Source organism: Chelonia mydas, chromosome 5 (assembly GCF_015237465.2).
Source record: "Chelonia mydas isolate rCheMyd1 chromosome 5, rCheMyd1.pri.v2, whole genome shotgun sequence".
NCBI classification, from domain to species: domain Eukaryota; kingdom Metazoa; phylum Chordata; order Testudines; family Cheloniidae; genus Chelonia; species Chelonia mydas.
The window spans coordinates 109,878,318-109,901,906 of record NC_051245.2 but is presented as its reverse complement, the minus strand read 5'-3'; the positions used below and the strand labels follow the sequence as shown (position 1 = coordinate 109,901,906).

General features: G+C 41.8%; 1 protein-coding gene across 6 annotated transcripts in view; it reads right to left on the bottom strand.

Annotated features, from left to right (window-relative positions):
- Positions 1-22,817, bottom strand: part of FOCAD (focadhesin) — a 199,744-nt gene extending 176,927 nt beyond the window's left edge. Inside the window, exons 1-4 of one of the 6 annotated variants that reach the window (XM_007061677.4) lie at positions 22,585-22,817; positions 9,014-9,103; positions 5,678-5,752; positions 3,044-3,198 (exon numbers count right to left, since the gene is read on the bottom strand). In XM_007061677.4, the coding sequence (XP_007061739.2) occupies positions 3,044-3,198; positions 5,678-5,752; positions 9,014-9,070 (287 nt within the window). In that variant the 5' untranslated portion in view covers positions 9,071-9,103; positions 22,585-22,817. Of the gene's footprint in view, positions 1-3,043; positions 3,199-5,677; positions 5,753-9,013; positions 9,104-22,363 lie in introns of those variants that run through there. The other 5 variants (XM_043546322.1, XM_037902048.2, XM_027824161.3 and 2 more) reach the window with 5 other exon arrangements.
- Positions 22,818-23,589: the final 772 nt, after the last annotated feature.

Genomic DNA, 23,589 nt, shown 5'->3' with positions numbered 1-23,589 from the left:
ATTTGCACCAGTTAAGGAGCTGCTCCATTGTCTTTATGCTGAGAAACAGGACATGGAAGCCTGGGATAACAAATATTCCTTGTAAGACTGAAATTCTTAGGAAAGTTAAAGATACTTCAAGACAGTCCATGAAGTAAATATTATCTTTTTCTAAATAGTACTATGTAATATCAAAGGGTCTAACTCCTAATGATTGTTCTGTAAAGCATTGATCAGTCTCTCTCACGAGTGTTTTCTAAAAAAAAAAACTGCCCGTTTTAGATTTCTATGTAAAAAGTGCTGTTAAAAAACCCCATGAGATGAAATTCCATAGGAGTATTCTGTAAGGGAGGTAGTATTAAAGGATCAGAGGAAATCAGCAGAGCTTTAAAACTGAAATCAGCAGAGCTTTGAATGTGAAATGATTAGGTGTCACATGCAAAATATCAAATCATGTGAGCTCTGGAGTGCCATCCCAGAATACAGGTCGTCCTTCATGGCATATGAAATAGGTAGCACAGCAGAAAGACGAGCAGGTATGCTAAACCCCCCGCCAAGGTCATTGTAGAACAGGGGTTCTCGAACTGGGGGTCATTACCCCTCAGGGGATCACGAGGCTATTATGTGGGGGGTCGCGAGTTGTCAGCTTACGCCCCCAAATCACGCTTTGTCTCCAGCATTTATAATAGTGTTAAACATTAACAAAAAAAATTTATAAGGGGGGGTCGCACTCAGAGGTTTTCTGTGTGAAAGGGGTCACCAATGCAAAAGTTTGAGAACCACTGTTGTAGAAGATGCAGAGAGTTGCGGAGGGCAGAACGTAGTCTTCTCCACTGTCACAACACACACCTGCTTTAAACAGAAGTGGAAGGAGCCCAGCAGTCTTAATGACCTTTCTGCTGTGCTGCCACTGACTGTCAATTTCGTATTTACATGCCTTTAAAGACACAATGCACTCAAGCCCCACAACAAATCTGAATAAAAAACTGGCAGGGAACAGGATGAAGGAACAGCTTGCCATGGTCCTGGGAGGGTCAAAAAGAGATTAATGTTAAAGTGAATCAGGATGAAAAGGCTAGGTTAGTCAGTCATTACTCCCTGTGGCTGAAAACATTTTAAACCCATATACCCCTTGTGGTTCGGCAAAACATATACTGTTTTGCAAATCATAGTGGATGTGGTTTGAATTCTTGGAGTCAGAGGGAAAATGTAAAAATATACTAGATTTCTATATATTATATGGGTTTCATGGGTAAACTGCCAACATAGCCAGTGGTTAACATATCAACCATCTGAGATACAAGTCACAGGCATGGATCTGTTTCACAGGCAGGGTGAACAGAGTGGTGTGAAAACGATAGCACAGTTAAAGTCGTTTGAAATACCCGAACTCAACTTTCTCACACATTTGTTTTTAACGTTAACCTTGACTTTGAATGTCCTGGTTCACACACATTTTCTAAAGTACAAAATTTGATTACAATTATATTCTCCTTAAATTATTACTACTGTAGCAAACTCACAACCATATAGAAATTTCACAGTTGTCACTAGCCTGCTAACCACAACTAATGAAAACTTCATAGCAGCAGCAGGGATAGGACTGAGATCCTCATGCTCCAAAAGTACACCTACGGCTTGTTAGCTATGACACACAGCTGAACTGTTCTGCTTCTATCCTGTAGAGGGCAACATGTGCACACACTAGCCAGTTTCCTGCAATACAGATTTACAATACTTTTGTCCGGGAATTCCAATCAAAATATTGTAAACCTGGTCTAAAGCAGGCATCCTCGTAGCAAGTTTTCAGAGTAATCTGATTTTGAATTATCTGCTGGGAATGACTAAAATGTAATTTTTAAAAACAAAACTGCATTTTTTTTAAATCAGCTGAATTACTCAAAAATGGTTCAGCTGAGTTTACACGAACTTAAAATCACCTTTGGCTGAAGTTAAGCACAAGAAATTTCATCCTAAACCTAATTTAGTGAAAGTTAGAAGGGGTTAGTTACAAATATGTTTTGAATGGCATAGTTCCTGCAACCTTGACTATGGGGTCACTACCATGACCCCATAATACAGCACAGGTGTAGCATCAATTAGCAGCTCTGAGCAAGAAAATATACTAGTGTTTTCTATGCAGAAAGGTTTAGTGCTAAAAACCAAACACTTGCCATAAGTCAGCAGACAGAATAGTATCTCACTGAGTTTGGCAATGTGACTTTAGTCTCCTTCGTAAGGAGACTAACAAAATACATCTTCAAACATTATTACACTCATGTAGTTGACTACACTCACATGTTTTTTTATGTGTAGGCTTTTTATGATGCTCAGCAGTATAATATCTATGCACTACACAACACATTTATCCCCAAACACCCTTGAGAGATGCTAAGTGTTATTATTCCCATTTTACAGAGGAAGTAACACAGTGAGGTTAATTAATTTGCCCTTAGTTGCACAGTGAATCTGCAGCAGCACTGGGACCAGAAACCAGCTCTCCTGCATCCCCATCAATATTTTCAGACAACATCCTAAACATTCCAGTGGGATTATTCATATACACAAAATTACTCTCATACATGAAATAAATGGGACTACCCACATGGGTCAAATTACATATGAGCTTTATTGTTTGCAGAACTGCTGCATTAGACATCTCTAAGAAAAAACCTGTCAGATATCCCTTTCCTTGTTTTCTACCCTACCTTGACCTCATCCTGGTTTGTAGTTCCCACATCAAGAAATCACGTCTTTGCAATTGTTTTTCCTATTTTTAATTAATCTGTTTATTAAAAAGCTACAAGACATGCGGATTCTCTATATTTGAAATTCAGCTGAATAAAAGCTGAAATGGGAGGGGAAGTACGTGTGCTATGTTTAATTAGATGGTGATTAAAAAAAAAAATCAGTCTTTTTACATCAATAAGCAAGGCTCCAAACTTGCAGAGTGTTACTATGGGCTCAACTTTATGCACTGAAGTCCCAATGAATCCGTGCAACTACTTCAAGTGCATAAAGTACTCACAAACAAAAGGCCCCAAATACTGTAAATGAATGTTACCTGGCAGAGGGAATCAGGTTGAGAGCTGTATTGAGAACATAACTGAACTCTGCATAATCCTGTGCAACAAGGGCCACCAGGCCTTCACAGCAGGCCATCCGCACAACCACATTCTCACTGCAGCACTTCTCCCAGAGCAAGTTCAAAGCAGGAGTCTGAAATAAAAAGCATGGAGAACAAGCATTTAGGATGCTGACAGAAGTTAAATACTGTTCACTCTAAGTATTCTATTAGACAAAACCCTGCCTGAAATCCTTTTCCCAGAGCTGCAGCTTAAAGTAGAGAGTAGGTGAAACTAAGATCAGGTTCTCTGCTTTCTTTGGGCATTACTGTATTTAGTAAACACAAAGGCAAGACAAAACCAACCAAACCTCTGTTATCCAATGAAGCTGCCAAAGCAGGTCATTTATAAAAATCTCTTACTTTCTGTTAAAAAACACACAAAAACTTCAAACTTCAAAGCAACATTGTCATGTTAATGTCTTAAACATTTTCCTTACCTACGTTATTACTACTAACTTAGATTACTAAATCTGAAAGTTTTGATAGTCTGAGATACTTTTTGCTACCAATGCAGTTTGTTTTCCCATGAGAAATTTCAAATTAATAATCTCTGTTCAAAATTTATTGTTGGAAGCAATATTTTCCCATGAAACGTTTCAGTTCGGTTCCCAGGCGGGGGCCATGGACAGGTTCCATTATGGATAAGGGGGGAATGGGGGGAGATGATGGAAAACGTTTGGGGACCACTGCTTTAAGAATTGCTGCATTTCCAAATGTCTGAATTTGCTATAGACAGGCAATAATCCCTCTGTAGAACTGAAGTGACTTAAAATTCTTTCAACCTTAAGCAAAATGTGTTCTTAACCTGGAGTTGTGAATACAGGGAAGCTTGATCCAAAATCCACTGACTTCATTGTGTTATGGATCAGGCCCTTTATTTGTTATTTTCATGTTACACATCCGTTAATTGGTTGATTTACTATTTGATTTGTGAGCAGAGGTACAAGGATAATACATGTTTTTAAACTCTAACAAATCAACACTCTGAAACCTTTACAATGAGAACACGGAATATGTAACTAGAACTATCCTTATAGTTAGAAAGTTTTCCTAATACTTAACCCTTGCTGCAAATTAAATCCACTGCTTCTTGTCCTATCTTCAGCAGACATGGAGAACAACTAATCACCATCCTCTATAATAGCCCTTAACATATTTGAAGACTTACCAGGTCCCCCCTCAGTCTTCATTTCTCAGGATTAAACATACCCAGTTTTTTCAACCTTTCCTCATAGGCCAGGTTTTGTAAACCTTTTGTTACTTCTGCTGCTCTCCTCTGGACCCTCTCAAATTTGTCCATATCTTTCATAAAAGGAGGCCTCACCAGTGCCAAGCAGAGCAGGACAATTACCTCCCATATCTTGCATATGACACCCTGGCTAATAAACCCAGAATTATATTAGCCATTTTCACAACAGCATCAGATTGCTGACTCATATTTAATTTTTGATCCAGATCCTTTTCACCAGTATTACTGCCTAAACAACTATCCCCCGTTTTGTAGTTGGGCATTTGATTTTTCGTTCCTGTGTGTCCTTTATTGCATTTCATCTCGTTGATTTCAGACCAATTCTCCATTTTGAATTCTAATCCTGTCCTCCTAAGTGCTTGTAACTCCTCCCATCTTGGTGTAATCCATAAATTATATATACACATTCCTAAGAAGTGCCAAACACACAGTACTCACGCTGGGGCACTGTTTACACTGGCGCTTTACAGTGCCGCAACTTGCTGCGCTCAGGGGGGTGTTTTTTCACACCCCGAGCAAGAAAGTTGCAGCGCTGTTAATTGCCAGTGTAGACAAACTCTGAAACATTTTAGTCATTCAAGAACTTCAAAACAAAAAACAAAAAAACAAGACTTAGTATGCCTGATATCTTAAAGGAAAACACATAAAACCCCACCTTTTTAAATTATATCTTTCAGGTCTTTATCTATCCAAAAACAAACAAAAAAGCCACAAAACCATTCCTTCCTTCTCCCCTTTTACAGGTCACCTTTAGAGAAAAGGAAATGCCAACCCTGAGCCCTCTCTTATGGTGCTCTGTGACACTCATCATGACTGGCATTTTCTACGCCGCTCAACTAACAAAGGTTGGACAAACTGAAAAGTAAATTATGGCCTTGAGTCACGTTGTCTCATAAGGAAATATAAACCCTAATTTTCTAATACAAAAGGACACATTTAGCTACAGAGATTTGAAATTAAATATGTCCTGCAATTTTAACTCTGAGGTCTAACTTGCAAGATTTTAATATACAAACAGTTCATTAGCATCAATGAAATTCTTGTCTGCAGTGACGCAAATTTTAGAGTACAAAACTGTCATCAGCCTGAGTCTAGCAGCCAGTTAAACATTATCACTCTATTGTCAGTTACTATTAGCCACTGGGTCTCAAAATGGAAAAAAAAGTTACCCTTCAGATCACAGAGATTTACAATCTCCAGCTGTATGCTCTGAAACATAACACAGTATTTGCAACTTTATTAAACATGAACCAGAGAATATGGGAGACCACAGAAGAAGCTTGGAATCTGATGTAGGAGAGAAGCTGAAAACAAATACAGACCTGGTTAGTAGACTGACTGATCTTGTCGAATAAAACATTTTCTTTTAGCACTGCAGCAATAAGATGTCCCACCGCCTACAAAAGACAGAAGTAATTAAAATATGCAAAGAAAGAAGCACTCTGCACTATTGTTTAGAAAGGAGACCAAGATCAAAGCTGCAGCTGCACTGCTAGGACAGCCGAAGAACTTGTTAATGCAACATCTGGATAAAAAGAGATGCCAAACAACAATTTGTTAGAGAAGTTGAAATATATCATAGAACCACCAAACTCCAGCGATATCACCTTGTACTATTATCCTATCAGAAACTAACCTCAGTAGAGTTCTGCATGAGGGTCCGTCCACATGGAACAACTTGCATGTTTAAGACCTAAACCCTAATCAGGCCTAAGCAGAAGTTGTTGATACTTTAGAACATCAGCTCTAACAACAGACACATATACAGCTCTGTTTGTCCACAGATCTCTAAGTGTTTTACAGACACACCATTATATGCCCCCACCTAGACAGGTGAGGAAACTGAGGCAAAGGGCAATTAAGTGACTTGCTCAAAGTCACACAGCAAATTAGTGGCAGAGCTGGGAACAGGGCCATAGCCTCCTGACTTCCAGCCCTAAATGAGGCCCACTGTTTCTAAAAGCCACACTGCACAGAGTAGTTAATGCCAAATATGCTTAGTTACCTTTAACCCTTGTATTCAACTTAAGTTGTATCTTTTGTAGAGATGGGCTCATGAAACAAATTCATATCTGAATTTCAAAAACCTCCGAAGTTCAAGGATTATTCAGATCTGGCATTTTGTTTATATCCATTACAATAATAAGGTTCATTAGTAAAATTTAGAAAGAGGGTTGAGATTTTAATTTAATGGAAGATGTGTCGAAGTCCCCTAGACTGCTTGAAATTCTCAATTCCAGCTCAGATTTTAAACAACTGCACATGTACGGGTGTTTGGAGCCACAGTTTTGGCTCATATCTTATTCTTTGCTCTTTCTTGTTTCATTTGTGTTGCTGTCTCGAAACAGAAAGCCTTTGTGAGAGATCCTTTCACAATAAAAATATAAAGATGCTTAGGAGTATTACTGTATCCAAAAGAACAGCCAAATTTATTCATCACTAGCTAGGGCAGATCATTAGTGTCTGAGAGGAAAAACTGGGATGCCAACTAAAAGAAAAAATAGCACATCTATTTCATTAGTATGTAAAGAAATGATGAAGGAACAGGAATGCAGATTGTTTTAAACATTTCCAAGCTCCCTCTTCCTCCTTTTATAGTTTAATTACATCTTCCTTCAGACACTAGTTGATAGCATGCCATGATTTTATAAATGTAAACCAGCAATAATATTTCTAGTTAACAGTTCACATTTCCAGAAAACACAATCGCAAATTATAACCAGTTCACTCTGTCCAACATTACAAGAAGGAGGTTATTCAATTCACTGTTTTAAGTATTTTAACATGTTTTACCAACAAAAGAAAAAAATAGATGGGTTATTATCTGTGTGTCTAGTTATTATGTAAACCAAGAGAGAGAATGGCAAAAAGTCAGATATCTAAGATTTTCTATGGAGAGCCCCACACTAGTTAACTGCTTAGATCTGCATGACACTGTCCTGGTGCACTTCAGTGAGCCTTCTGTTCATCTCTTTCCTGATTATAAGCAGCTGTTCTTCAGATATACATTCACAACCCCATCCTTACAGACACTCTGGTTAGGGTGGGAAAGCTTTATCAATAGAGGGCTTTGCAGTATACAATAAAGGTGGTAATACTCTGGGATCAACCTAGCCTCCTCTGGGACATCATTTCACAGGCAAACCGCCTTGACCAAGAACATGGCCCTCACATCTTTATCCTGGGCTTTGTAAGCCACATTGTCCCAGAGTGCAGATTTCTTGGGGGGGGGGGCGGGGGGGGTGTCACAGACAGAGAGGTGGTCATTTATACCATTGGGTTCTGAAAGTTGGCTCCTGATGAATTGATGGCAAAACTCTGGAATGGGCAACAGAAGCAAAGTGGGAGCTAGTGGAGTAATCAAAGCACAAACACAAAACTAGTGACCTTAAAAGATAACCACCCACAGCAATGGATAGCAGGAGAGAATGCCAAATCTCACTGTTTCAAAGGGGTAAATGCTACAAAGAACTAGCCAGGATACTGTCCTTTTCCACTGAAGGAATCTGATACTGGTTTATCAAGTGGTCAAAGTGTCAGGGTCCTGTTTGACTTCTCATTCAGTCTCAGTGATCTGGTTTCATCAATGATGAAAAATACCTTCCTTCTACCTCCAGCTTTTTTGGAAACTCCACCCATTCCCACAACACAAGGATCTAGCCACACTGCTCTACATACATCTTCGACAGACAGGATTTACTAGTAAATCAGTGTAGCTGGGGTTAAATGTGGAAGCAATGCAAAGGCTCCAAGTTATACAGACTGCATTCACAGTGACCTGTCCTGTTGAGGAAGAAGGTTGCCACAAAAATCATGAGTTTTGCATGGCATTTCAATTTTTAAGGCAGAGCAGCAGGAAGAAGAGAAAAGCAAAGGGAAAGGTGGAAGCTGGTTATAGGTTTAATGGTCTGTGCAGCTAAAAACAGTATGGATATATTCTTTTTTTTTTTAATGATTGAAAAATAATCATAGGTGTAGGGACGACATATTTTTATCCATATTCTATTATTCTTCTCTGACCCATTAAAAATAATGGGCGTAGGGATACATTTTTATTTGCGTGATGAGATTCCAACTCTATCACTGTGAGTTGGTTTATGGCTGTGACATCATAAGAGAGGCTTAGCCAGCCAATCAGAATGTAACTTTCAACAGTCAGCACCCTCAGTCATTCTCTGATGGGTGCAGCTGCTCTCTACTGGCTCCATCTTGCCAAGTGTGCGTAGCAAGGATCTGTTTTTAGTAGGTGGTAGCTTAAATATTCCCAAGGACTTCCAGAGCTACAAGGCATCCACAAGGGTCAAACTCTGTCAAGGCAGTTGGGTGGTTAATGCCATCCGGCCTCATTTAGAGTTTGCAGACTTGGAGAGTTCCTGTCATATTCAGTTGATCTATTCTGCAAAGTAAGATGAGAGCTCTTTGCAGCGGTGGGTGAATGGGTTTGATGTTTGGATTGTGCAGTCAGGCTGATTAGCCAGTGTTTATTATATGAGAAAGCTCTGCTGGCTTTGATTTTACAGCTATAATGGCAGAGGGGGGAAATGTTATTTTTGTCTCTTTACTGCAGGGGTGCAGAAGGCTTTGTGGAAAGGTATGTGTATAAAATGAAAAGTTCTGAATGTGACAATTCACCAGGTTAGTATTAAAAAATTAATTACCTGTGACTGAATAAGCGTGTTAGGAAATTCCAGCCGCTTCTTGATATCGTCTGACATTTCTGGTTCTTTCACATGATATTAATTTAGGTTCTGCAACATAGATTAAAAATATGCTGTTTAGGACGAGGAAAGAAGGCATATTACACATGAGGAATAAACAGTACTAAAGATGTATTACATTGCACTTAGACAGCAAGATCTAAGAATCACTTAGGATTACAAGCATCAACCATAAGTAGGTTTATTTGTAGGGCCCTACCAAATTCATGGCCGTGAAAAATGCATCACAGCCTGTGAAAACTGGTCTCCCCCGTGAAATCTGCTGGGGAGGGGCAGAGCTAGGGCGCCCCAGCCAGGGCTCCTACTATGCACCAGACTCCAGCTGCTAGTCCTGGCAGGGCTGAGGAGGGATGGGATTTCCTCTTCCCCTGCAGGGGCCACTCATGGGGCTAATTCAAACCAACCTCTGGGAACCTCCCACAGCTGCAGGCAGCTCCACAACCCCGCCACGTTTCCTGCCCCATCATTCCCCAGCCACAGGAGGAGGGGTCATAAGAACATAAGACCGGCCTACTGGGTCAGATCAAAGGTCCATCTAGCCCAGTATCCTGTCTTCTGACAGTGGCCAATGCCAGGTGCCCCAGAGGGAATGAACAGGTAATCACAAAGTGATCCATCCCCTGTCATTCATTCCTAGCTTCTGGAAAAAGCTTCTGGATCGTCGAAAATAGGATTCTAGGTCACCACAGAACTGTATCATGTTCGTGGGGGCATTGCTGGCACATGATGGCATATATCACATTGGTGGATGTGCAGGTGAACAAGCCTCTGATAGTGTGGCTGATGTTATTAGGCCCTGTGATGGTCACTAGCACACTAAACTTTCTAAACTACTACATGCCACAAGGGGCCACAGCAATGGTTCCCTCAACCCACCCAGCAATATTGTTAACCTATCCAACTATACTCTTAGCCCAGCAGAAGCAGCTGTCCTATCTCGGGGCCTCTCCTTCTGCCCCTCCACCCCCACGAACATGATACAGTTCTGTGGTGACCTAGACTCCTATTTTCGACGTCTCCGACTCAAGGAATATTTCCAACATACCTCTGAGCAACATACTAATCCACAGAGACCTCCCTACCAACACTACAAAAAGAAGGATTCTAGGTGGACTCCTCCTGAAGGTCGAGACAGCAGACTGGACTTCTACACAGAGTGCTTCCGCCGACGTGCATGGGCTGAAATTGTGGAAAAGCAGCATCACTTGCCCCATAACCTCAGCCGTGCGGAACACAATGCCATCCACAGCCTCAGAAACAACTCTGACATCATAATCAAAAAGGCTGACAAAGGAGGTGCTGTTGTCATAATGAATAGGTTGGAATATGAACAAGAGGCTGCTCGGCAGCTCTCCAACACCACTTTCTACAAGCCATTACCCTCTGATCCCACTGAGAGTTAGGAGAGTGATCACTTTAGATAAGCTATTACCAGCAGGAGAGTGGGGTGGGAGGAGGTATTGTTTCATGGTCTCTGTGTATATATAATGTCTTCTGCAGTTTCCACAGTATGCATCCGATGAAGTGAGCTGTAGCTCACGAAAGCTTATGCTCAAATAAATTGGTTAGTCTCTAAGGTGCCACAAGTACTCCTTTTCTTTTTGCGAATACAGACTAACACGACTGTTACTCTGAAACAAAAGAAACTACAGCATTTGCTCAAGAAACTCCCTGAAAAAGCACAAGATCAAATCGGCACAGACACACCCCTGGAACCCCGACCTGGGATATTCTATCTACTACCGAAGATCCATAAACCTGGAAATCCTGGGCGCCCTATCATCTCAGGCATTGGCACCCTGACAGCAGGATTGTCTGGCTATGTAGACTCCCTCCTCAGGCCCTACGCTACCAGCACTCCCAGCTATCTTCGAGACACCACTGACTTCCTGAGGAAACTACAATCCATCGGTGATCTTCCTGATAACACCATCCTGGCCACTATGGATGTAGAAGCCCTCTACACCAACATTCCATACAAAGATGGACTACAAGTCGTCAAAAACTCTATCCCCGATAATGTCACGGCTAACCTGGTGGTTGAACTTTGTGACTTTGTCCTTACCCATAACTATTTTACATTTGGGGACAATGTATACCTTCAAATCAGCGGCACTGCTATGGGTACCCGCATGGCCCCACAGTATGCCAACATTTTTATGGCTGACTTAGAACAACGCTTCCTCAGCTCTCGTCCCCTAACGTCCCTACTCTACTTGCGCTATATTGATGACATCTTTATCATCTGGACCCATGGAAAAGAAGCCCTTGAGGAATTCCACCATGATTTCAACGATTTCCATCCCACCATCAACCTCAGCCTGAACCAATCCACACAAGAGATCCACTTCCTGGACACTACAGTGCTAATAAACGATGGTCACATAAACACCACCCTATACAGGAAACCTACTGACCGCTATTCCTACCTACATGCCTCCAGCTTTCACCCTGATCACACCACACGATCCATTGTCTACAGCCAAGCTCTGCGATACAACCGCATTTGCTCCAACCCCTCAGAAAGAGACAAACACCTACAAGATCTCTATCAAGCATTCTTACAACTACAGTACCCACCTGCGGAAGTGAAGAAACAGATTGATAGAGCCAGAAGAGTTCCCAAAAGTCACCTACTACAGGACAGGCCTAACAAAGAAAATAACAGAACGCCACGAGCCGTCACCTTCAGCCCCCAACTAAAACCCCTCCAACGCATTATTAAGGATCTACAACCTATCTTGAAGGATGACCCAACACTCTCACAAATCTTGGGAGACAGGCCAGTCCTTGCCTACAGACAGCCCCCCAACCTGAAGCAAATACTCCCCAGCAACCACATACCACACACCAGAACCACTAACCCAGGAACCTATCCTTGCAACAAAGCCCGTTGCCAACTGTGCCCACATATCTATTCAGGGGACACCATCACAAGGCCTAATAACATCAGCCACACTATCAGAGGCTCGTTCACCTGCACATCCACCAATGTGATATATGCCATCATGTGCCAGCAATGCCCCTCTGCCATGTACATTGGTCAAACTGGACAGTCTCTACGTAAAAGAATAAATGGACACAAATCAGATGTCAAGAATTAAAACATTCATAAACCAGTCAGAGAACACTTCAATCTCCCTGGTCACGCGATTACAGACATGAAAGTTGCGATATTACAACAAAAAAACTTCAAATCCAGACTCCAGGGAGAGACTGCTGAATTGGAATTCATTTGCAAATTGGATACAATTAACTTAGGCTTGAATAGAGACTGGGAGTGGCTAAGTCATTATGCAAGGTAACCTATTTCCCCTTGTTTTTTCCTACCCGCCCCCCTCCCCCCCAGACGTTCTTGTTAAACCCTGGATTTGTGCTGGAAATGGCCCACCTTGATTATCATACACATTGTAAGGAGAGTGGTCACTTTAGATAAGCTATTATCAACAGGAGAGTGGGTTTGTGTGTGTGGTGGGGGGGGGGGGGGGACCTGGATTTGTGCTGGAAATGGCCCAACTTGATTATCATACACATTGTAAGGAGAGTGATCACTTCAGATAAGCTATTACCAGCAGGAGAGTGGGGTGGGGGGAGGTATTTTTTCATGCTTTGTGTGTATAAAAAGATCTTCTACACTTTCCACAGTATGCATCCGATGAAGTGAGCTGTAGCTCACGAAAGCTTATGCTCAAATAAATTGGTTAGTCTCTAAGGTGCCACAAGTACTCCTTTTCTTTTTGCGAATACAGACTAACACGGCTGTTAACCTTGCATAATGACAGGTTTCAGAGTAAGTAACTATCCCAAGATCACATGAATGGCTAGAGTGAATAACTGAGGCAGGATGTCCCAGTTCTCTATCCCCTGGATGAACCACAATGCAGTTACCTGCAGACTAATCCTTGATGTGTCATCATCACAGGCATCTGCATGTTGCAAAGCCCCAAAGGTCCTGATCCTGAGAAGTGCTGAGCACTTACCACTCTTGCAACGAGAAGTGTAGATGCTCAGCAACTCTCAGAATCAGGCCATGCCTGTGAAGTGAATTTCTATCGAAGATACTTATATGTCTCCCACTACTGTAGTATCTGTACCTCACAATTTTTAATGTATTCTTCTTCACAATACCCCATGTGAAGGGTGGAAATCTAGTATCCTGCACTGCCAAAAAATGTATTCTTTTTCCAAAATGTGAGTATAAAACCCATTGGTGATCTTAGGACCCCAAGCAGGGAAAGTAACTGAAAGGAGGGGCACACTAGAAAAATCAACAGAAGAATGCAGCACTATAATCACTGCTGAGCTGCAGATACAGAAATAACAAAATTAGGCCTTGTCTACACTGCCCAGTACAGTCACTGCATACTTTGAAGGTAACAGTTACACCAAACTTATGAAAAATCACCCCCCTGAGCGCAGCAAGTTTGAACACTTTAAAGCACTAGTGTGGACAGACTGAGTGCTGGGTGCCGCGCTTCCAGCGCTTGGAGCTATTCCCCTCGTGGAGGTGGATTACCAGGTGCACTGGGAGACCTCTCTCCCAGTGCTCACACATGACCACACTCACACTTCAAAGTGCTGCCCTGGGAGCACTCTGAAGTTTCTAGTGCAGACGTAGCTTCTGTCTTCTCTTTTCCAGACTAAACAAATGCAATTTTTTCAATCTCCCCTCATAGGTCATGTTTTCTAGACCTTTAATCATTTTTGTTGCTCTTCTCTGGACTTTCTCCAATTTGTCCACATATTTCCTGAAATGTGGAGCCCAGAACTGGACACAATACTCCAGTTGAGGGCTAATCAGCACAGAGTAGAGGGGAAGAATTACTTCTCATGTCTTGCTTACAACACTCCTGCTAATACATCCCAGAGATGTTCGCTTTTTTTTTTTTTTTTGCGCAACAGTGTGACACTGTTGACTCATATTTAGCTTGTGGTCCACTATGACACCCAGATCCCTTTCCGCAGTACTCCTTCCTAGCCAGTCATTTTCCATTTTGTACGTGTGGAACTGATTGTTCCTTCCTAAGCGGAGTACTTTGCGTTTGTCCTTATTGAATTTCATCCTATTTACTTCAGACCACTTCTCCAGTTTGTCCAGATCATTTTGAATTTTAATCCTATCCTCCAAAGCACTTGCAACCCCTCCCAGCTTGGTATCGTCCACAGACTTTATAAGTGTACTCTCCATACCATTATCTGAATCACTGATGAAGATATTGAACAGAACCGGACCCAGAACTGATCCCTGCAGGACCCCACTCGTTATGCCCTTCCAATATGACTGTGAACCACTGATAACTACTCTCTGGGAATGGTTTTCCAATCAATTTTGCACCCACCTTTTAGTAGCTCCATCTAGGTTGCATTTCCCTAGTTTGTTTATGAGAAGGTCATGCGAGACAATATCAAAAACTTTACTAAAGTCAAGATGTAGTGCCCCAACAGTACAACATAAGGTCAAACGTTTCTTTAAATAACAAGTTTGGCTGCAGGATCATCAATCCATGCACTGTTGATTTCAAAAAGGGACACCTCAGAATGAACCAAATTGCTAAGATGCATCCATAGTTACTTATGGCTATTTGAACATTTGTTTTCTGAATCCTCCAACTATAGGCTGTTTATTCACAGCATCCTTTTACATTTAAAAAGAAAAAAATCAAATAATTTCTCACCTAAGACAGACACATTTAGATTTTGTTTTAAAAATGTATAAAATATTCTTAAGAAATTGTTTATTTCTTAAAAAATAATTTTGATTTGTTTTTGGAATGGACCAAGCCAGGTTGAGCTCCCAAACACAATAGCAACATTGTGCCAGTGCACAAGAACCAGAACTTGAAAATAATTAGAATCTGACTTGCCTTGGCTCACCGTTCAAATTGAAGTGTGAACGGTATAAATATCAAGCAATAAGTTTGGATCCAGTTTAATAATATGTCCTTTGTAACACAGGAACAGATTAAAAAAAAAAATCTAGTGTGGACTGAAATTTTAAAAAATAATTCTACATGTGCAAAAGCACTCATACAAAAAAAATATATATATGCGCACATATTTCAGATCTGTGCTTCACTACACATGGATGGCCCATTCCTGCCTCTACTGAAATCTATGAAAATTTCTCTACTGATTTTGACTGGAGCAGAATCAGGCCCTGGCGCCTGTTATGTCTTATGGTGCAACTCACAATAGAAGGAGAATCACATTCACCAATTACAAGATAATTGTTACAACCTCAATTAACCCAAACCCCTGTTAGCTAAATCAGGGTCATGTCTCCCAGTATTTGAGAGTTACATTTCTACAAACTTACTCACAAGAGTAATTCCATTAACTTCAATGGAACTATTGTGAGAGTAAGGACTATTCAGATCAGTGTTTCCAGTATTCAATCCCTATTGTATAAAAATACATTTTATTTTATTGCACAAAGCAGATATTCATTCATACGGTAGATCAACAGAGGAACTAGACACAGTCTCTATCTTGCAGACAGATTCATTTCTGACTACAACTTGTCAGTGAGCTACTTTTTATTATTCACATTAAAAAGAAGTAACAATACAGGATCATTAAAAGTGTTGAATCTTCTATACAAACTGGAATCAGATGTCCCAGTTTATCGATAAACCAGAAGTCTATTATTTGATGTAAGCAACTATTGCCTTTTCTACAATAACCCTCCAACATAGTATGTCTTCCGCTGTAGTAAGTATTTTATGAATCTATCAGTGACATTAAATGTACAACATATGAACTAGCCAAGTATTTATACATTTTAGGTCAAATTGCTCATCCATCATCTTCAATGGGAGTCATGAGAACAAGGCAGCAATATTTCCCCCTCATGCACTCTGCATTAACTTTTACAGCAGTAAAGGTGAAATGTAAGCATGCACTTAAGTGCTTTTCAGAATCAGTGGCGGCCAGCATGTCCCTGCGTCCGGCGCTGCTTCCCGCAGCTCCCATTGTCCAGGAATGGCAAACCGCGGCCACTGAGAGCTGCGGGCGGCTGTGCCAATGTAAACAAACTGTCTCGCAGCCTGCCAGCAGATTACCCTGACGGGCCGTGCGCGCCACAGGAGCCACAGTTTGCCCACCACTGAACTAGATCAAAGAAGCTTTGCTGCAGCTGCACCCAGATTACAGTATAATACTACCTTAAATTTCAATGATACCTTGCGTTGCACAAATACAGCAATCAACTCCCTACAACTGAAAGGCAGCCTCCTCTGAGATAGAAAGCAGGATCAGTGTAATACCACGTAGTAAAACTACTCATCGTGCAGATGAATTGGAAGAATCTCATATGTGATGGAAACTACATTTTGGTCTCCTAAATATGCATTCATCTTCTCCAACTGGAATTTGGTTATGAAAGCAATCTGTCACTCCTAAACTTGCAAAAAATTTTCAAAAAGTAGAAATGGTCAATCTGACTTATAACCCATCTGAAATAGAGTCCCCTATGCAAGATGCTAAGAGCGTCTGTTCAGTAATAACTTGAAAAGATGAGTGCCACCTATGTAGATCTCATTTCAGCAAAGCACATAAACACATGCTTCCTTTTAAGTCCCTTCCAATTCAGCAAAGCACTTAAAGAGGCGCAAAAGTGCTCTTCTCTTAAAAAAATACCAGAAATAGAAATACCTGATAGTAAGGATGAAACATTTTTTGGCAAATATTAAATATAGTATTATAAATAGAAAAAGTAAAATAAAATATTCCAGTCAAAAATTCTCAAGGAGAGATTTTTCAAAGGCACAAAGGGCATCTAGATATGTGCTCAAGTCCCATTTGTGCTTTGACTATCTTCCCCTTAGCCACGTATGTACAGCTATTTAGTTTTGAGGAAAGCTTCATATTCTCCAAACACACAGCAGTATGTTTTCACATTTGCCCATCCGTGCAAAGTGCATCAGAACGAAGACTATTAATCCCCAGAACACTAAATTGACTGGAGCATTATTTACATTTACAGGCCTAACACGCAACAAAAACTGGTTTAAATATGTATTATAGACAGCATTACTGAAGTTCTATTAAACTTTTACTCTCATTGGGAGGTTGAGTGGAAGAGGTTTCAGACAATATTCACTGAAGTTAAAGCCCATTAAAAGGAGAGCCTAAGCACAGCCTTATGCAGGCAAACCTCCAATCATGCAGCCAACCCATTCACATCCTGACTTTCAGTATGTTAATTTATTCCATTTCTGGTCTTCCCATGTACAGATACTGCCACATATGGTGGAAACATTGTGACAATCATTTGATGGACCTTTCTGGGGCCTATGCTACGTGAGACAGAAGGATGGAGAGTGAAGGCAAAGTCTAGGAACAGAAGCAGAGCTTCTAGCAGTTTAACTGCTAAAGGTAGGTGACCTCATACTGGAATTTATACAATACACACATACTTTCCTTCTGCGTATAGATCACTAACATTATTATGCTCTTTTTGCTTAAAAATAAGTCATCTACCAATACTGCAGTCATTCAAACTAAACCATTGACCTCAAGGGGCCAATGAACATGAAAAAATATACAGTGTCCTTGTAAGTCCCTTCCCTTAGTGTGCAAAAAAGAGAAAAAGAAATCGTGCTACCATTCACAAGGCTGAGTTCAAGTATGTTTTCATTTCGGTCATTTTCTTATCCAACTGCACTGACTTCATGAAAATTGCACCTGTTGAGTCAAAACTGAGCCAATCAGAAAGAAGTCAAAAGAACCAATGTTTGTTGTGTTTCTACTTCAGTTTACAAAACAACCTTAGTTTAATACTTAATTCAAAGCCATTTGTTGACATAATTTTAAAAATGCAACCACTAAAATACACTGTACTGTACCAAACACTGCTTTATTCTATGATGCCAAAGCTAATGTTGTCCCTCATTCCAACTGGGAACCCCAAGGTACTTTGTGGTTAAGCAGCAACTACGTGCATCAGAGTTATTTTGCATACTCACCTGCTAGTCAAGAGGGCATATTGCAGCCAGGGCGTGATGGCAACTCTCAAGCTACAGAACAGTTGCACTGCCACTGCATGGCCTAGGGAAAGGATTTCCTCCCACTCACACATCACTTTAGCACAGGGATTCATCAGCATTTTCACAGCATGTACCTTATTTCACAGAAAGATTGACTCATAGACTAACTCCCCTCCCCTTTTGGAGTATATGGAGCACTTCCTCCCCCTTTCCCGATAATATAACAGCCACATGGCAACAACAACAATTGCTTATATGGACAAGTAACATTAGAAAAGTATTTAATATATTTTTCCTTGTTTCCACATTAGAACACAGCTAGAGAGCCAGCACCATGTGAGCCGTCAGGTTTCTATGAACCAACAAGTGCTTTGCAAACCACTATGAAACACAGTTTAAGAACCTCTGCCCTAACACACATTCCAGGTTCTCAGACTGTGCGCTGGGGGGAGGATTTGGCCTCAAACAAATAAGAAATGATCAAGTTGTTTCAATCTTTAAAATGCCATGAATGCTATGTAATTTACTATCCCACCACATCAGATGCTGAACTCTTGTATAGGTAATATTTTATAAAATGCCAAAGAAAATAGAGCAGCAGTCCTTTAAAACAAATCCACCTCACTCCCAATAAAACATCAGACTGAGCTGGAAGTTATTTTCCCCCCATGCTTTTCCTCCAGAAAATAGAAGCAAAAGTGCCATCATATTTTTCACAGGAAGACAATTATTCCCCTTCCCAATACTATTATAATACTAGGTAATTTTAAATAATTGACATTCATTTGCTAAATAAAAGCAGGGAAAGAAGTTTAGAACCAAAATTGTTTGTCTCAGTTTGGACACATGGGGCACTAAATACACCCTCAAGCCTCCTAAGTAGTAGGTCAGCAGCCTGCCTTGTTAGCAGTAAGTAATTAAATTTCAATTGTCCTGACTGGGTTTTTGTTTGTCCTCAGCTACTGGACAATAAGATTTTTCCTAGTCTGACTGGTGAAGAGGCACTTTACACACATCAAGCAGCTAAAGAGCAAGAATAAAAAGAAAACCCACAAGAGCAAAGGATAAATAAAGAACACAAGCTATAGGAAAGACTCCTCTGTTTGTTTTTCCTAACAACGCCAACTTGCATGAGAAGTATCCTGATACATAATACATCAACAAATTGGTAAAGCTGTGAGGGATGGCCAAGACTAGGTCAATTCTAACAGAAAGGACAGTTCTGCCATCCAGACCTAGGACTTGTATTGTGACAGTTTGCAGAAAAATAAGTAAAAAAACCACCACGGTATGTAAGTTAAACCAGACTAAATGACATTACAGAAAACATTCTATTTGGATAATTCCAATAGTAGTTCCTATACTCCTCCTCATACTGCTTTCTACTTACTGGGAGCATTTGAATGAAATCAGAATCAAGGTCTTTGTTTCTTAAAGGTTCAGTCCTGCATTCTTTAAGCAACAGGAAGTCCAATTTGACTTCCAAATAGGGTGACCAGACAGCAAGTGTGAAAAATCGGGATGGGGGGATAATAGGGGCCTATAAAAGACAAAACCCCATATATCGGGATTGTCCCTATAAAATCGGGACATCTGGTCACCCTACTTCCAAAGAAGTTATAGGTCTACTCTACAATAATGACAATGATTTGTTCCACTGAGTCAGTGACAAAACCATCAACCTGAAAAGTAGTCAATCTAAAAATAAATTAGTTTAAAATAGTTTTGGATACTACATAGGCACCTGAGTTCTTCCAGCCTATTTGTGATCCTAGAAAAACATTTCAAAAATGGGAAAATGTGATCGTATCTTCTGTTCCTGTGAGCAAGACCACATCCCATCCCCCCCCCCCCCCCCCCAAAAAACACACACACACGAAGAAAACCAGGGGAAATGACTGTACACACTACATGCTATCAAATGCACAACATAATAGAAAAATTAGAGAAACGTCTCTTTCCTAATCCTTTGCAGTTATAGTGATCTCAGGTGATTCTTGAAAAAGTGAACCTATTCTTGTTATAAGATTCGTAAATTTACAATATCCCTTTAATTACCAATATAGGCAGAATAAAATCATTTTACACAGTTAAAAAGTGAGTCATGCTTTGTTGAGCTAAAGCAGCATTCCATTAGCCATTAACAGTATAGGGAAGGGGTAGTCATTAAGCGGACCACGGGCCAAATCCAGACCATCAGATGCTTTTGAATGGACCACGAAATCTTTATTTTTTTACTTATTATTGTTATTATTTCTGTATTATTTTCTCTGGAGTTTGGACCTTGACTGTACCTTGTCCAAGAAATCTGGACCTTGACAAAAAATAATTGATTACCCTTGGTATAGGGCCATACCTCACAGCTGAACTAGTGTCAGTCACACTATCACACTCCAAAAATCCAACCCTTAGACATGCAAGGGAAGCACTTGGCCAGCTGGTGGGGGAGGGGGGTGTGCGGAGCACAAAGGTGGCTTTAGAGTATTCTTACTGATCCCCAATCCTAGGGGTGGCCAAGGGCTGTACAAAATTGTGCCCATCTGTTTAGGGCTTTAAAAAAAATTAGCAAACGGGAATTCCCCCAAGAATGCAAGTGTGTTCCAGCCACATCCCTCTTCAGTATGAAGACTCCCTATGCTAAAGGGCCTGTGGGTGTGAGGAGTGTAGAGACACTATGCTAGTTCTATGACAGGGATGAATTCTTACACTAGGGAAATCCCCAGGTAGCTAGTTTAAACTGGTTTACCAGCAGAGGAGCACAAAGCAGCCAGATCACAGTGGAGGATCCAGCTACAAGTCTCAATCATGGTTTCTTTCACACACAGTGCTGAACATATTTTTTGTCCTGTCTACACTTCAGTTAAGGCATTTTCAACTCCAGCTGAATGGGACCCATTATTGAGAGCCATTTAACAGGTTGACTTCTTAGGCTGTGTCTACACTGCCACTTCCAGCACTAAAACTTTTGTCGTTCAGGGGTGTGAAAAAACACACCCCTGAGTGACAAAAGTTTTAGCACTGAAAAGCGCCAGTCTAGACAGTGCTTTATCGGCCGGAGCGATAAAGCTACCACCCCTTTTTCGGGGTGTTGGGGTTTTTTTTTTTAAATCACCAGGAAAGCTCTCCCCCGGCGATAAAGCATGTCTACACTGCCGCGGTTGCACTGCAATGTGGGTAGTGTAGACATACTCTTAGAATACTGAGGTTCAAAGTTTATCTGCTCCTACCACCCACTCCTCACTCCAAGTCACAATCACAATTCTATGTCAGAATTGCTATAGAAATGACTATATCACAAATACAAGAGTAGGATGGAGAATAAGTAACAGGAACAAGTGAATTTTTCAAAAAACAAAGAAGTCCCATGTCCACAGCAATACAAATTGAGAGGGAAAAATGCAGAAAACATTGTGAATGATCAGATTTATTTATAAATTTGTAGAATGCTTTTAATGGCTTACTGTGTTTCCCACAGCAGCTATTAGATTGACAATAATCCTGACTTTGACAGCCTGCCCTGAAAAGGGCGGTGAGGCAGGAAGGGAGGAGTACAGCATCAGAAAGGCTTAGAGAACAGGTAGGGTTGTCAACCCTCCAGGTTTGGCCTGGAGTCTCCTGGAACTGGCATCGATCTCCCGGTGATTACTGAAAGCAATCCAGGAGCTTTTAATACGATATTTAAAGAAAATGACATTATGTCATGTTGGGGGAAAAAATCTCCCAGAACAACTTCAGTCAGAGTTGGGAACTCTAGAGTCATAGGGAGTAGTAAGACTTTCTACTTGTTAGGCTGAATGTGCATTATTCATATGACAGAGAGTTTGCAAAAACCGGATTTGCAACCCAGGCCTGCGAGATGGGGTGCTCTCTCTCAACTCCCACTGAAATCAACAGGACTTGAGGCCTCAAGGCAACTGTTCAGGCTAGGGCACTCACTTGGATGCAACCCCCTTGCTTGAGTGGTGTCTAAGGATGCGGCCACCTGAAGGAGGAAGACGGCACGCAGCAAACTCTATCCTCCGCAGCCCGAGAGGCTTTTAGACCCGCACATACACACACACACCCAATCCTAACTGGAGAAAAACAGCCCTGCTGCTGGTGCACCTCGATGTTTACAAAGGCGCTCCCACAGCGGAGGGACCGGGGGGGGGGTGGCGCTGTCCTTCTCCAGCCCCCCACAGTCAGAGCCGCCGGCGGGGGCAGCTACCCCCCATATCCCTGACACCAAGCACTTCTGCGCCCACTGCCACGCCTCCGGGGCTCTGTTTCCCGGACAGACGTTCGCCCAGCCCAGGGGACGCACCAGACCCAGAGCGCATCACGGGCTCGAAAGCAGGGCGATGCGTCCGCTCCAGGCGCCTCGCCGCCCTGCCCAGCGCAGCCTGGCGGCCCCCCGGCCTACGCGGCTGACCTGCCGGGCCTTAGGAACGCCGCAGCCGCCGGCGCTCCAACGGACACCGCCCAGGGGGCTGAGAGCGGGCAGCCGTTGCCCCCGCATTCTGGAAACCCCACTGCGCCGCTTACCTGACTTAGCCACCCGCCCCGCAAGCTGCAGCTACGTTCCCCGCCCACGTGCCACCGGGGCGTTACGCAGCCGCGTCAATTCCCTCCCCCAGCTGTCGGGCAAAGGAGAGACTGTAGCGTGAGATTGTGCTCCCTGGGCGCGAGGCAGCCGACCAGAGATCCCGACATGCGCACTTGCAGCCATGAAGCCGCTGCCCTCGCTCTGCCCTCACCCTCTGATCCAGCGCAAAAGAGACAGCGCCCAGGGCAGTGTGTCTCTGTACTGCGGCTGAAAGCAAAATCAAGAGCTGGTCTAGCCCAGAGAACGCGGCATGTCCCGTGCTCTCCACTGCCCCACCGGTGTGCCTTGTGTTGTTATTAGAGGTTCAGGGCCAACTTCTGTTGTTCACACTCTTGCAGCCCCACTGATTTTGATGGATTTGACAAATGTTACCAAGAATAGAATTTAGTCCATCTCTAATCTAAAAATAAGTCTCTGCCTGACCATAAAGTTTGGGTCCAGATCCAAAATGTGGGAGCATTTGAATTAACAGTTTTGCATTGGTCCATTATGGAGATGTGAGCTGACCACAATGTGTAAGCTGGATGCAAACTTTCCCAAAGTTTGGATTGTTTGGAACTAGGTTTTTGGTTCAGGACCCTCAGGTAAAACATACTAAAAAAAAAAGTTATTTTTATAAAATTTTCACAAAATAAAACAACCCTGAAATTAATTTCTATAAGGTTCAAAAGTTTACAGAAGGATCTGTTCCTATATAACAAACATTTTGGAAGGGATATTAAACTTTCAGGGAGCAAACCAATCTCTTTTAGAGGTCAGGATAAAATCTGATGTGGGCAGATTATCTGCTGGGTTCTTAGAGCTTCCACTGGAGCATCCAGTACTGGCCACCATTGATTTGGAGGGTTTGAACATCTGACCTCTGGGGGAATCAAATTCAGGGGCAGTTTAAGAACTGAGATCATAGGAAGGGGTGGGGAAGCATCACTATCTCTGCCAGCAAC